The sequence below is a fragment of the Osmia lignaria genome, chromosome 2 (genome assembly GCF_051020975.1).
Source record: "Osmia lignaria lignaria isolate PbOS001 chromosome 2, iyOsmLign1, whole genome shotgun sequence".
NCBI classification, from domain to species: Eukaryota; Metazoa; Arthropoda; class Insecta; order Hymenoptera; family Megachilidae; genus Osmia; species Osmia lignaria.
This window is the reverse complement of record NC_135033.1, coordinates 5,385,818-5,401,129: the sequence shown is the minus strand read 5'-3', so window position 1 is coordinate 5,401,129 and position 15,312 is coordinate 5,385,818. Positions and strand designations below refer to the sequence as shown.

Genomic DNA, 15,312 nt, shown 5'->3' with positions numbered 1-15,312 from the left:
ACGCTTTGGTTTCGCCAGTCGAATGCATCGTAATGAAATGAAATGCTGATAAATTGATTTGATCAACTTGCTGCTCTGATTAATACTTCACGAACTGTCATTATCGGTTTCTCTTCTCTACTGTTGATCTTTCGTCCATAAAAGCGCCGCCACTGAGTAAAAAGTTACCTAATCTTCTTACTCCGGCGCCACGTTAACTTTATGTGCAAATATATACCCAGTAAACATGGAGCTAATATTGAATATCATGTCATAAATCGGACTAAATTGTTTGACATTTCTATCGAAATCTCGAGAAGTTAAATTAATTTCTTCTCATATTTTCCTTTTTTTAATGTCTTAATATTTTATTATTCCTTCCTTCTTTTCATAATAATTTCGATTTCTTTTTGCATTCATTACTATTGCCCTGTTATTTTGCTGGGGTTTAAATTTCTCTGGAACGTAAGCGATTCGATAAATAACGAGATAGGAGAGGTAACGGTAGGCTGTTTTACGGACGCAACGTACGAACAAATTATACCCCGTAAAAAGAAGTTTATCGCGGTTAAAGCCCGAAACTGTGCACACGCAAAATGGCCACGCTTTATAATTTCATTTAGCCCCGGAGCGGATTTTACGGCCGCTAGACTTGCCGCGCCTCCAGATACGCCCGATGCAAAATCGCCGACATATTTACACGTCACTTTATCAGCCGTACCTATCCGGAAGTACCTGCTGGAATTCTGTACACGTAGAAAGGGTGGTTGCCTTTACGTACGGATGCAGAACGGGCGGGGTTGGATCGGTAAGTGTGTCGAGGAGGAAAAAGTGTAAGTGTAACGTTAGTTGCGTTCTCCAATTCCGTGGAACGCGATCGTGTGTTGGTAACACCCGGCGGGAAAATATTTCAGGAAGATAAATCTTGGGCTATCCCTCGAGGAACGCGTGCAGCCAACTCAGGTGGATTAAGTTCCAGAACGGCGTCGAGGGGTTTCGAGCGGCCAACAAATGGACATAATCAAGATTGTTATGAAACCAAGATTATAGGTAACTGTTATTTGAACCCTCAGTTGCGGAGTTGTTAGAATCGAATGAGAAACCATTTTTCGAAACGCAGTGAAATCTATCAAACGTTTACCCTGGATTCACCATAAGCACACAGCGATCGGACCTTCGAGGGATCAGGAAACGATCTATCAATTTAGTTTGAAGATGACTGAAGGAAAAATCCGTAAAGAGGTCTGCCACTTCTTCTTCCCACGGGACTTGAGAGCGCATATGGGAAGAGGGTAAGCAACCGAGAAGATAGGTTATGGCTTTCTCTCGGTAAAGTGTCCAATGGCTGCCTCTTCTGGCAGTGCTAAGTAGAAAATCATGTCTGTCGTATGAACAGCCAGTAACTACTGCCACTCGCTGCTGTCTACTAATGTCTGCGAGAGTGTGGCTGCACCTTAAATGTATGCTGAAAGCAAGTAAGACGATCCCGATGTGTTTCTCAAAGTTACATCAAGCTAACTCAAAGGCCCCGTTTAATTCGGATTAGCAATTCTGACTGATGCTCTTCTCTACCACCGTGTAAACTATTAGCTACCTCAACAACGTTCCTGCAGTTTTAACATGTTGAACGGTGTGGCTGCGATCGGTGATCGATACCACAAATTCGATATAATTCAATATCTGACAAACATTAAATGGAAATTGAACGTAGCATTAATATTATGTCAGTTTTGTAAAGGAACTATATAAACTTAATTAGAGATGTTTCATTATCAAATACATATGAAAAAGGATTTTTAATATAATATCAGACAGTTATCAGTGTTCATATAGTGGAATCGGAATGGTTCGACTGACATCTGTCTATAAATCGTCTGTGCAAAAGCGATAACGTTACGGATTTGACACACATTGTTCTGGACATTGACAGGTATCGATATAAACCACTATCTATGGGCGACATACCGATAACAATTATGGGTAACCGTCAAATTGCATCAAAATTATATTTAGTTATAAAGAATTATTTTTTAGAAACAAGCGTAATTCTCTGCTGATGATATTTGAAATTTTGTAAATAATCTCTATAAATCAGAAAGAAACCCTTAGATATAATTATTATCTTCTTTCCAAGGGCTGTTTGTTTTTATTAACGAGCTCCTCTCAGATTTTCATGCAAACAAATTGGAAAATAACGCGGTTCCGTAGCTTTTCGCTTTTCCCTTGGGCTAAAGAAAACGGGTCGGATCCATTTACGAATGGATAAACAAAAGGAAACAGAGTTTACAGACACGAGATTAGTTCCAGGACGTGTAACGGCGCCAAAACCCCCCATGGAGTTTTTTCACCCTCGATTCTCAAGACTCTTCGAATTTCCGTGCTAGTCGAGCGTATCGCGATCCGCTCTCCTATTGGCCGGGACGTGTTTCCTGTTAGGGATGTTATGTCCTTAATGTGTTTGCTTTGGCTCCTGACCCTGATTGAACCGCTTTCCGAGCTCCTTTTTCGAACACACCCTGAATGTGGGATATGTTTACCCGAATTTCTGATTACTTAGCATTTTATATGTAAAAAGTGTATCGTTTCAAATAACTTTTTTTATCAATTTCGATTTCAAATAAAAAATATATTTTTGAAGATATCCTTTTCTTATTAGAGGTAACCGGTTACCCCAGGTTTATTATAAGTATTATAACAAAATTTAATAATACCAGAATATCTCTATGGATGAGAAGTTTAGGTGAACCGTCTGCTGGATAATGCTTCGACCAATCAGGGTATCGAAACTACCCCTTCCTTTCGCTAAATTCAACTACAGTTCGGTTCTTCTCGGTCGCAAACGTTTACGCGATCACGAACGCTGATCTCGAAACTTTTCCGGAATTCCGCGATTCAGTCGAGGACGGGAATACGGTGGGAAAGTTTCGTTGATTCGATGAAATTTAGTTACGGCTGACAAAGTTTCGAGAAAACTATCGGAGTTCGCGCAACCGTAGCCGTTACATTTTCATGAGTCAACGAAACTCCTCGTCGCGTGTAATCGATAGATGTTAATTTCATTCTGGCCGATTCTGGAAAATCTCGTTATCGTGGCAATCGTCGAGAACGTCATCAGTTTAACTTTATCTTGTTATACTTATAACTTTCTATTTCTCTGTTAACGAGCAATTTCGTTGTTTTGCATGATATTTAATCATATCTGCGTTGATCTACTTTATTTATTTTTAGTACAATTTACTGCGATCGATTGAAATTAAGAAAAGAAAACAAAAAATCGGAAAATCTCGAGGTGGTCGAGAAATCGAAATGAACATAAACGCGTAACAAATGAGAAAGGAAAACGATGAGAAATGTAGGAGTAAACTACTGGCTGGCAACATTCGCTTCGTTTCATCTATCTTCTTTATTGTAAAATTGACCAGTCAACGCGATACCCTACCCTAGCTACCAAATTGCAACAAATGAGTACCTTGAAATTCCATTCAACTCCTAAATGGATCTAAACAATTTAGTATATCATTCTTTTATTTACAATCTTGAAAAAGAATAAGATCTCATTTCAAATTCCAAATCATTATTGTCATGAAAAACATTAACAAAAATAGAAGCATAAAATGTAATCATAATACGAGAGAGAAAATATAACAATATCAAAATATATTTAAAGCTGTGTGTTCAGAGAGATTAATAATAATATTATCCCAGAAATATTAGGAATGCTTCCTCTTTACCTCCTCTAAAAGCTACCGCAAAGGATTCTGTACATAATCTCATACAGTAAAGTGCTTTCATAGGACTGAAATCAAATTACAGTCACGATTACAAAGGAATTCATTATGCTTTAAGAACCATCAACTGAAGATAATTACGGTACTCGTTTGCTTACTAAAATATTCTAAATAATATAATACATTATAAGAATATAAACAGGGAAAGTATTTTCTTAAATTCTAAGAAAATGTTTCTCTAATTCTAACTTTGTTTGAGAAGTGAAAATATTTCGAGATACCTAAACTAATGAAAACTGGTAGATAGAATGTTTTAACTAAGCAAGGCAATTTTGTTAACACGCGTAAGTGAAAATTTGTACCTACATTGTACGAGGATATGAAAAGCAAGAAACGAAATTTCATTGGTGAAAAGTTACAGGAAAATTTTCAAGAAACAGAGTTCAGAAAATCTTTTGCCCCTCGATACTTCTTTCGTCAAAGAGCCACGTATACTCCTTATTCCTCTCTGGGTTTCACCCTTTCGCGAGACTCCTTTAATCCACCATAATCTGGCTACGATATTTTCATAATCCCTCTTAAACTTTTACGAGCTGCCGGACTATTTTGACGCGGAGTGCACTCCCGAAGTGGCCCATTTAATCGCTTGTATCTACTCTTAACCAGCTAGAATCCAGACAGAGAGATAGGGGTCATTTCAAGCAAGCTGGGCGTTACTTTTCGCAAATTATCTCGTTACTGAGAGCTTGGAGCACTTGGCCTGGAAAATATCTACAGTCTGTTACAAAAATATCCTCTCACTATATTTCGTTCAGACATAGACTGTACGTTCATCAGTCAACAACTTTTTACACTTTCAGAACCTTTCTAATTTGAAGTGGTTGCACAAACTGCAGTTACGTTAGATCGTTTGTGGAAAAAGGAAAAAGGAAAGAAAGAAAATGCCGCGAGAAATCGGGTAAAATGTGAAGTGAGAGACGAAAAGAAGAGAAAGAACAAACGATCCTGTTGAAGGGAGAACTATTGTTTCCCCGAGTGGGCCACAAAAGAGCGTCGTCGAGTTAGAGGGATGTTTGTCTTTAATTAAAATCAGTCGTAACCCGTTTCACGTGCTCTGACAATCATCTCCTTTGCACTGTCAGCCCTCTATATCTCGCTTAGCCACTTTACCGGTTTGTCGGCCAGAATCCTTAATATTCGATTATTCCATACAGCTTTTAATTTGTCGCGCATCCCTCAGTCCGCGTTTTTAATTGTTTTCGATCAGAGTATTTAATTAGAATTTGCTTTTAAACAAGGATAAGTTCATCCGTTCGTTATTCAATATTTTAATCGGCACAGTAGAAATATCGATATATAGTCCGACACTGGATGCTTCTTTGACAAAATAACCAGAAAAGCACATTTAATCCGCTGAAAAACTCAGCAAATCGTTTCAATTCCCAAAACAGTGGTGTTGTGGTCCCCCGGTTGAAAGGAAAGTAACCATAATTGGCATTGTTTGCCAGTTTTCACGAAAATCCGTTTGAAAGGATAATTCTCGTATAATCCTAGTCTTTGCAGTCTTTTTTCGTGGCAAGCACAAACACTCTGCCGAGAAAATCCGGCTGTGTATAATAAAAAACACGGTAATCCTCTTTTTACATTCATCTTTCATCCATTATTAAACAAAACCCGACGCTTTTCTTTTTGTTTCGAAAGTGTTTACAGCCACCAGTATCGAACAGTAATCGATTGTCGGGAACAACAATGAATGGCAGCAGGTTTTATCGCAGACTCGGCGACAAGAAAGACCATGCCACGTGGAAAACGGGGCTCGAGCACATACACACACACACAAACATGTTTAAAGCTAGCTGCGAGCGATGAACGTGACTAATTGAGAAACTTGAGGGAAATGTCCCACAATACGGCGTCTCCTTTGTAACAGTATTGCTTTCTATCGCTGTTATGTAGCTGCGCGTTAATTCAAGAGAAAATTTCGTATTTGCTGACTGTGATGCTAGTTGAATAACTTGTGAATTTAAGAACAAGTTTGCAAATTGACTGTTTTCACCCTAATACTGTAGGCATTTGTCATGAAACGATCATTATCAGAAACAAGGAAGATTGGAATTTTTACGAGGAAACTAGTGACATGACATGCCCTAATTTTAATTAATTAGGCTCCAAATCTTTCCCAACTCTCTATTGTCATTCTGATCACTATATCATATTGGTTCCTATGCTAAAGGTATTCAAAGTTTCGTTAGATAGAAGTATTATTTTTTACAAATTAGATCTGTTATTCCTATTATTCAGTAGCAGTATTTCTAATTAGGTAAGAGGAAGAATTCTTAACATAGTGATGGAATCCTATGGAAATTCAAGCTCTACCTATATGTGAATAATGTTTAAAGTTATTTTTCCATCGAGTATAATTTTGTTACTTGAGTTATAATTGCATCGCTAATGTATAAACGTTTATATTTTCGATTGAAGTTTATTATGAAGAGAATGTTTTCGAGTTGGTAAATTAACTTTTAATTGAAACGAATCGCATATCTCTGCTATTATTGGATTTTTGTCGGGGTGCATACATGCGTGTATGGTGGAGCACAGCTGTGAAACCGTGAAATAATTTTCCCTCGAACACAATGAAACTTTTCCTATTATTTATAGAAAAATCTATTTTTAACGAACCTAAGTAGTTTGTTAATCGCTGATGTTTTTATAAAAAACAAGACCTAAACTGAAATATATTTTTTTATTTTGCATATTTCGAATGCAAAAGATATAAAGAAAATCGAAGGGGAAAACAAGAAGGAGCTATCAATTTATTCATGAAAAGTATCCGTAAACAAGCGGTAGGTAAGACCGGAGAGAAATCATCTCTGGTTCGATTCTTTTCATCCCTGTTCTGATTCGCGTAAAAAGAGCGGAAAAGTGGCGGGAAGAAAGTTGTTCAACATCGATGAACGAAAGAACAATGAAGCCAGCGGTGGGCGTATGTACAAAAGCTTCCTTTTTCAGATAGTCCGTTTCGTCGTTGAAATTCACCAATGATTACCACCGCTTCTTAATTAACGGCCGCCGATTAAGAAGCCCATCCTACCGTTTGCGGAACCGGCGATAATTAGGCGAGCTCAGCCGGTTTGAATTTTTAATTGGACTATATACTCGTCCGGAACAATTTCTTGCCGTTCGAATCGAGGGGATAAGAAGAAACGAAACGAGAACTTGTTTCGTCGAGAGAGCCAATGAAAATTCTCGGAGTACCAGACATACGCCATATCTTTCTTTCAACGAATAAATTGAATAATAAACGTCGAATAAATGCAATAAAATTTTCCTGAAACTCGCGTATTCTGTCTCGACGAAATTCAACTTTCCTTCTTCCCCCGTACTTTCGACATTAATGACAATAGATGCCTACTCATAAGTCGCAGCAGGTTCTCCGACTGTTCTAAGCAGAGTCCTGCTTCAGACACTCGTCACTGGATTTATTTCCTCGACGACGCCTCCTCGCAGCTTATGTACGAGACTTGTCGAATTGGATTTGCGTCGAAAGGATCCTCTCGCAGACGTCAAGAACTTCTCGTTCTCCTTCTTCATCCAGCTCATCGTTATCCTGCCAACTGCAGTCAACGATGCACCTACAACCGCGTACAATCCTCCTGACGATTCCCTTCTCCTCTCAACGTCTGACTTTTGACGTTGGATTTATCGTCCAGGAACATCCGTCTCTCTTATCGATATACAGCTGCTTAACTAACCATGTTCACAAAGCCTCTGCAAAATCTCCGAATTTCGCTAGTGGAATTATACATATGAAGGTCGTTAATTAAGCGCTGAGCTCTAGGACATATAGATATCAAGAATCCTCTCACTATGAAATATATTTCAAAGTTCTAAGTCACGTATCTATTATGGGAATTAATGCAAACACTGTATTTCTGTGAGAATTTTTCGACAATTTCAACAGCAGTAAAGTCCATTGGAAATGAACGATTTATGGAAAGTCATTGAGCTTCTCGTAATTACATTTTACGCTCGCGGCATGTATCGATGCAAATTTTTCTCGTATCGTATTTTCACACAACTAACTACAATATTTATCGATGACCAGAGGAATTAAAATAATTTTTCGATGCCTTTTATCGCGATTGTTGCAGGAATCGGTTGCAAATATCATCAAAGTAGTAGCGAAATATAGAAATTAATTGCCGTACGTTAATCAAAACGATGTTACCATATTTTTTCGCTTTTGAACGAAATTGATTGCGTGTTTCTCCAGCGATTCGAAAAATCCTTCCGCTTATAATTTCACAACTATGAAAGAGAATGACGATTCCGAAACAGAGTTCTGCACGGTGATGGAGTTCGACAGGTTTTGCAATATGTGCAGGTGCAGCGTGACCATTCCACGATTTTCTACGCATTCTGATTTCCGTTCCAGCCGGGAAAGTAGCGCTTTTTCGACATGACGCTTCGCTGTCATCGTTGCACCCTCCTCTTGCCCTCCCTTTCGCCTCTCTACTCTCTCTGCCATCAACTGTGTTTATACGAACATTATAGCACCACCACTTTGTGCCCGGCAAGTCTAATATTTTACCAGCGAGAGCACTTCGGCGTTCCATTTGTATGGGCTACGCTAGTTTGCACCGTGCACACTGAAATACCCCGGCAGAAATAGAAGGACAAAAATGTTCCGCGTGAAAATTCGCTGCTTCGAAAGGTTTTATTTGCTCTATCGCGCGTTCTTTTCTCGTCTGCATCCTTTTTTATTTACGGTTCTTTTACGATTGGAATGACAAGTATTTGCAATTTTTTTCGAACGATCGATGAGTAACGAAAGACATTTCATATATTTTACATCGATGTTACATCCATTTTTTATCATCGAACGCGTGAATGATTTTACGATGGAATTAATGAACAAAAATTTTTCGTTGTAACTTTTAGTAGCGTTATTCGATTGAATTATTATCGATAACGTAAAATTTCATTTGTAATTGCAAATATTTTCTAGATAAATGAATCCAAATTTTTTTCTTTCATATTATTCAAGTGGTGCTAATCACCAATGGACTTCTACAACGTGTTAATAGTTTTTATTAAAGTGTATCGTACTATACACAACCATTTCCAGAGTGACGGTAAACGTATTAAATATGTATAAATCTTCCCTTTTTTTCCCCCTATTTTCTTTCTGTATATGCGTGTGTGCAAATGCGCTAAACCACTTTGAACGTCATGCGTGTACCATGCGTTTGGCACGTACCATATGTCACATGGAAATCGATGGCACCGGGCTACGTATCGGTGCTCCTAAAAACGTCCAGCGAACTTGATAATATCGAAGCGTGAATCAATTATATTACTTCGTCATTTGAATATTTTAAATCGTTCTGTGTATTTATGCACCTTTCTCCCAGGAATATCAAAATTTTATTCAAACACGAGGATCGATGTGAAAATAAAAATTCGAAGGAAAGTGAAATTTTTTTTCACCCAAAGCAATTAACTAAATTATTTCATGCTATTAGGAGAAAACGATGGGCTATTACTCGCGTATTCTAATAGCGGCGAAGTTAGGCTTGCGGATTAAAGGGAGATCCCTAATATCATTTTCCTTGCCATTAGAGGGTTTATGGGTCCCATGATCCTGATATATTCGAACGAGAACGACGTAATACGAATAACTATCCCGATTGGAATGCTTCTACGAATCAGATAAAACGTATTTTTTCACGCAAACGAATTCGTAGCAATTGGTGAACTCTCTCTCTATAAGACCATTTGAATGATAGTGCATAACAATTCATGTTTCAAAGCGACTCGGTGCGTCGTGTCGATTGGATTTCGCTGAAACTATTCGTTCGAATTCTGTAGTGTCGGTTCGCGTCAATTTCCTCGCTTGGATTACGTACCGATCGGTTACTATCAAAGTAATTATTTTCACGCAAATAATATTCAAATTCATTTACACTTGATTTTAAATTCAAATCTCTTACCAAGTGCTGCTATTTTAAAATATTACTTACACATAAGCATTGGGTCACGATAGAACGATCATAGAAAATATAGAAAACGTACCTAATATTAATTCATCATACAAAACAGACGATCGCGAGGCTTAATTCGTTTCACCAATGGATCGAGAAGAGAATAAATTTCGCACGCGTCTTTCGCACGCTCGCGTATGTTTGCGTAAATCACGCCCGCTCGTCGATGCAAGACACGTGTAAATATGTACGGAATCACAGATATGGAAGCGTGGGCGTACGTGTTTGTTCCTATATAAATTTCCCGTGCAAACCGGCAATCGGCGTTCGTCGATTGGATTGCAAATCACCTGCGTACTTGCTGACCGACGTATTAATCGCGACGCATCCTCTGGACGTGCGCACTGGCTACGTTCGAACGGACAACGGCCGCGGTTCGGCGTCGCGACGCTCCTGTCCATCGATCAACCGAGATCTCATAAAATCGAACCTCCTTGGACCGGCTGGATATTCGTAAATCTGCTCTCTCTTCGTTCCGACGATTCCAAGTTTTTTTTTTTTTCATTCTGCATTTTTGACAGCCGACGATTTTCCAGTCTTAGAGAACCAGTTCGATGGTGTTATTTATTGCTCGAGGATACCGTGCAATGGAATTGTCACGATAAATAACGTCCCGGACCTGTCAAATTAATTCTTTCCATTCTGAAACATTCCCTGACAGACAATGAGAAAGTGGTGACCGGTCGTAAAATATTACCGTTCTTTCAGCAAATTTTTTATTCCACCTGCGTACATGTAGGTTCAGGTTTTGATATTTTATTACGGTTGGAAAAGATTTGTAACATTTGCGATTACTATCGATATTAAGGTCGTTGATTATCCAGTGAGAACCACCGTCAATTTTCCCTTAGCAAATCGTGCATATTTATCAACGACGCGTTTCAAACGAGGACATTGAAATGTTGGCAAATATTTGTTCTTCCCGTGCGATGCTCATAGATTATTTAAGACACCGATGTAACTGGTTCGTGTACACACGTGCAAGTCGCGTCGGTCCACATGTTTGGGGTAGTTGTATCAACACGTAATATATTTACACTTATGTCTACGCATGCCCCGTATTTATGCGCATATCGGCGGAATATGTGAATCGCAGATATAAACGGGCGTTTGCACGTATTCAAGCGTGCTTGTGTACAAACACGAGACACGAAAGATCACTCGGCCATAAACCATGGCGGTTTACGTTATCGTCTGGCCGGATCTACCCGTCGGCAAACTGCAGCAATTTGGCTAACGTTCCTTGCGCTCTCTGTGCACGTGGAAATTGATAGGGCAGAAACGACCAGCTTCCATCCAGACTCATCTGCCAGACGGCAAGTGTTTTTCTCGCTATTCTTCCGACGCGTTCGAATGATAAACGATTCGCGAAAGATGTCCCTCTTGTCGAATTATGCCTCGAAGATAATCTATAGGACGTCTCAAAAATATTGGAAGATTATGTTCAACTCAAAGAATTTGAATTCCTCTACGTCTAACCCGCAATTATTGCGCTAATCGAATACTTGAAAGTACTTGTTAGCGTCAATACGTGTGCAAGGGTGGCACACGTGTCAGGGTCAAGGCAATTTTAGAGACTATGACCTAATTCTCAAGGGGTTACCGATAGCCAGGACCGTATGTCTATCATTGGTCTTAGGCCAGGCGGTAACCGATCCTTTAGGCGCGATAAATTCTAAGAGTCGCGGATGTTATAACGAAGAGTTCGATTACCGATCGCCGAAGAACTCGCAAGGGGTCGATGATTAAAAATCATTGTGCTACGCAACGTGTGCGAGGTGATAAGGGGGTTCTTCAAGGATCTGGCCACGGAGTTGGAAAAATATTTCATCTTCTGATAAGAGGACGGTGAAGATCGGTATGGCACCTTACCTCAGAATCTCGATTGAAGGAATTAACACCTCTCAATACTATAGAATTCTCATTTCTAACATACTATTATTTTTAATTTGTGAAAAGTTGGATGCATTTCGAATCGGTAAAAATTGTCAGGCGAATTTCTAACACGCGTCCTTCCGGAATAAATAATTTTCCCGTGCTGTCGTGTCCAGCGACATAGGTCGAGGCGAACTATCGACGGAAGTTGGTTTACGAGCTGACTGCGACCAGTCAACGCGAATGAACACGTTGTCGACTGTTTGCCGAGGTCCGTTTCGCGGTCCAGACGAGGCAAACACACGTAAACCGATTGAATTGTGCGTAAACGCCATCTCTGCGAGTAAATGAAACATTCAGGAGAGGGTAATTCGAAAGTGTTCGAGCAACTGTGTTGTTTTTCCGCACGGAGAACGAGTTTTGGTCCGGACGTAATTTGCCAAAAGTTTGAATATCCTACCCCGTTTAGGAGTTGTTCGTTCTAAATTAATTCGAATGACGTACTACAAATAATGGGTTAATTATTTAATTAAATTTTTCCTCTGTTAAAGGCTCACCTTCGCTCTCTGTCACCGCTGCATTCTTCCCCAGAGCAAGCCCTTTTTTGGTGGGTGCTTTCAAGCAACGTTCTGCCAGCGAAACGAAGTTTTCCAGGGGAACTAAAGTCATTTCGCTCGTGCAATCTAAGTTAAGTGACTTTCGAGAGCCCCGGACGACTAAACTCGCCTCCGGTGGGTCGCTTCTCGCACGTTGCGATCAACCCTTTCTCTCTCTCGGTTTGCACCCATCTACCAAGGGTGGGAAGTTTAGCGATGGTAGAGGGGTCATGGATTCGAGATCTAACGAGAGAATTACGTCGTCCGTTAGGTTCCACGGGTGCTTAGGTAACTGAGAAATCGACTCTAAAGCCACCATTCTTTTCGTCGACGCAAAGGCTCCACGGTTACACGTCACTCTACACGACTATGTCTCAGGATCATTGCAACACCAACCGGAGAACGAAGACTAACGGTTTCAAGTTGCTTCGTCTCTTATCGGTCCGATTTTTCAACTTGACAGAACACGGTTCCACGTTTTAACTGCGAGGCGTTACTTTTGTTAACTGACCTCTGATAAGCTGACCTCTTGAGCTGATCTTGTTGAGCTGACCTCTGATAAGTTTGAATTATGAATGTATTGGTGACGATCAAATACTAAATCCTACGTTCATTAGTTAATGATATCATAATCTGTAAAAAAATATCCATTCTATGTAGCAAGAAATTTCAAATAAAATCATTTTCCTGTTAATTGGGAATGCAAAATGTCCTTATTTTAATTTATACCCGGTTCTCTATCCATATATATGGTAGTAAGTCACTATTAACGCGAAACCATGGAAAATGGCACATAGATATCCATTCGTAAGACCACTGACACCAGAAAACGAGCGACGAAGCCATTCTGACCGGTGCTCCACCGAGATTACCTCGATTTTCGAAAAGTCACGAACGACCGTTTGCTCGTAAATACAGCTATTCCACTTTTTCCTCCCTCCTTTTCCCACCGGCAGAAAACTGACGGATCCGAGCTGTGCGCATAGACCACGGTTTGTACAGACTGACGGAAGCGTATGAATCATGAAACCGTAAAGTGATATCGAATGGAATAGAGACTAAGTACATACACGGGTACGTAAACGACACCGTGTGTGCATAAGCTGTTGACCGTTAAAAATGGACAACTCATGGCACGAGTTATTAGAATCGACTCCGAAGAAAGTATGAGAAACGGTTCGATGTGAACGACAAATGAAATTCTCGAAGAAATATTAACCAATGGTAAACAACAAACTGATATTTCGATTTTTATTTGTAATGAAAAATCATCTGGTTAATGATTTCATCAGAATTTGCACATCATCAGTTTTGATAAACGAATCTCTAAAATTTTTTTTTTTCTAAAGGCTATTTGATGTTCCACCAAAAGCGACAAACGAGAGAGGATCAATATGATTAGCACAGGTGCGCCTTGTTAAATTCAACCTCGTTCATCATGGTCATTGTTAATTCGACAATTATACGGTGCTGTGAATACGCGGTCGTGACTCGTTACTAACCGTTCATACACAATCACACCAACGTTACTAATTAAAAGTCTACGATACGTCAACGCCCATTTAATTTTCTCTCGCAAGCCTACTCAGCAACTTGTACCAACACGCGTTTCACTACATCGACGGTGTGAATATTACAATTCTATTATCGATCTCTTATCGATCAATCTTCGTTAACAAGGCAAAGAGTTAACGCTCTCTTTTTATCCTCTATCTTTATTCTTTGTTTGCCAAAAGTAACACAATCAACGTGGAATTTTAACAAGATTTGTTAACGAGTCTTTCTTTGAATCATCACCAACGATCCGTATGCTGTTCAGTTTGACGAAAAGAAGGAAAAGTTAATGAAGACTAATTTCTCGAGAACGAACTTTCGTCTGAGATAGTTGATCAATGCGGGTGAATCACCTCTACGTTTCCGTACAAACCGAAAGTTTCAACAAAAAGATATTCACGGTTGGTGGGAAAAGTTGGAATGTTCTCTATTTTTAATCCACTGATATCTTGTCTCATCTTAATTATTTTCCACATTATTTGATTTATTATATACATGTAACACATATTTCCTTTTCAAGTCACAGGACCAAATTAAAAAGAGAAACTTTAATTTTTATGGTTTTGTGCTTCAAATACTAAAAATTATTTCATAATAAAGATTAACCATCTTCTGATAATTGACATTTAAAAAGAATATAAAATATTTTCGTTCATTGCCACTGTTAAAAATTTAATACTGTGACTTTAATAATCTACATGTGCCACTGTTGGTTTCTGTTGATTATAAAATTTAAAAATAACATACCCATCAACTTCATGACCTCTGACTGGCTGATAAAGATGTTCAAGTATCCGTCGCTGCAGCCGACCAGCACCAGAAGAACCAACAATTTGCATCGCAATAGATCACACAATCCATCAGCCCAGCGCATTGTCTCGCATAATAACATCACGCACCCTTATAATCATGCGCGAGAGACCGACACTTTTCCCTATGCACGTGACAATAATAAAAACCACGCGACAATCCCGTCGATTCCTCTCGTTTCGACAAACATTACTCGTATCTTCCTAACGTTTAAAATCATCGTTCTTCCCCCACGTGACGTGTCACCGCGAATAACAATGTCAAATCTTCAACTTTCTTATCGCATGAGAAATTATTAAAATTTAATTTTTCGTTTCGTTTTTAATAAACGTTTATGAAAATGTCAAGGATTCTTGAATACATCGGTAAAAATTATCAAGTGAGTTTAACGAAAGGTGACAGTCACATGGCGATACCAGTAGGACTGGTATGACAGAAAATAGTTATGATAGCGGAGGAATGATCTCGACGACGTGGGCGCCGGAACACAACTAACGGTGGTCGCTAGATTTCGAGGCGGCGATGACACGCGCAGGCGCCCCTTTAGGGGTGCGACTCTGAATATTCATACGAGCGGCGAATCGCTCGACGAAACACGACGTGCGTACGCACCGTGAATCGCGGTAAGTGTAAATCACACCTTTGGATAACCTGTCAGCTCGAACTATATCGGGAGAATTGTCGAAATATCGAGGAAACAACACTATGGCGATTTTGTTCTAT

The 15,312-nt window shown here is 39.4% G+C and overlaps 1 protein-coding gene across 2 annotated transcripts in view; it reads right to left on the bottom strand.

Moving 5' to 3' along the window:
* LOC117605797 (tyrosine-protein kinase Dnt) overlaps positions 1 to 15,095 on the bottom strand; it is a 47,007-nt gene extending 31,912 nt beyond the window's left edge. The window contains exon 1 of one of the 2 annotated variants that reach the window (XM_034327521.2): positions 14,527 to 15,095. In XM_034327521.2, coding sequence (XP_034183412.1) covers positions 14,527 to 14,671 — 145 coding nt within the window. In that variant the 5' untranslated portion in view covers positions 14,672 to 15,095. Of the gene's footprint in view, positions 1 to 12,186; positions 12,692 to 14,526 lie in introns of those variants that run through there. The other variant, XM_034327522.2, reaches the window with a different exon arrangement.
* Positions 15,096 to 15,312: the final 217 nt, after the last annotated feature.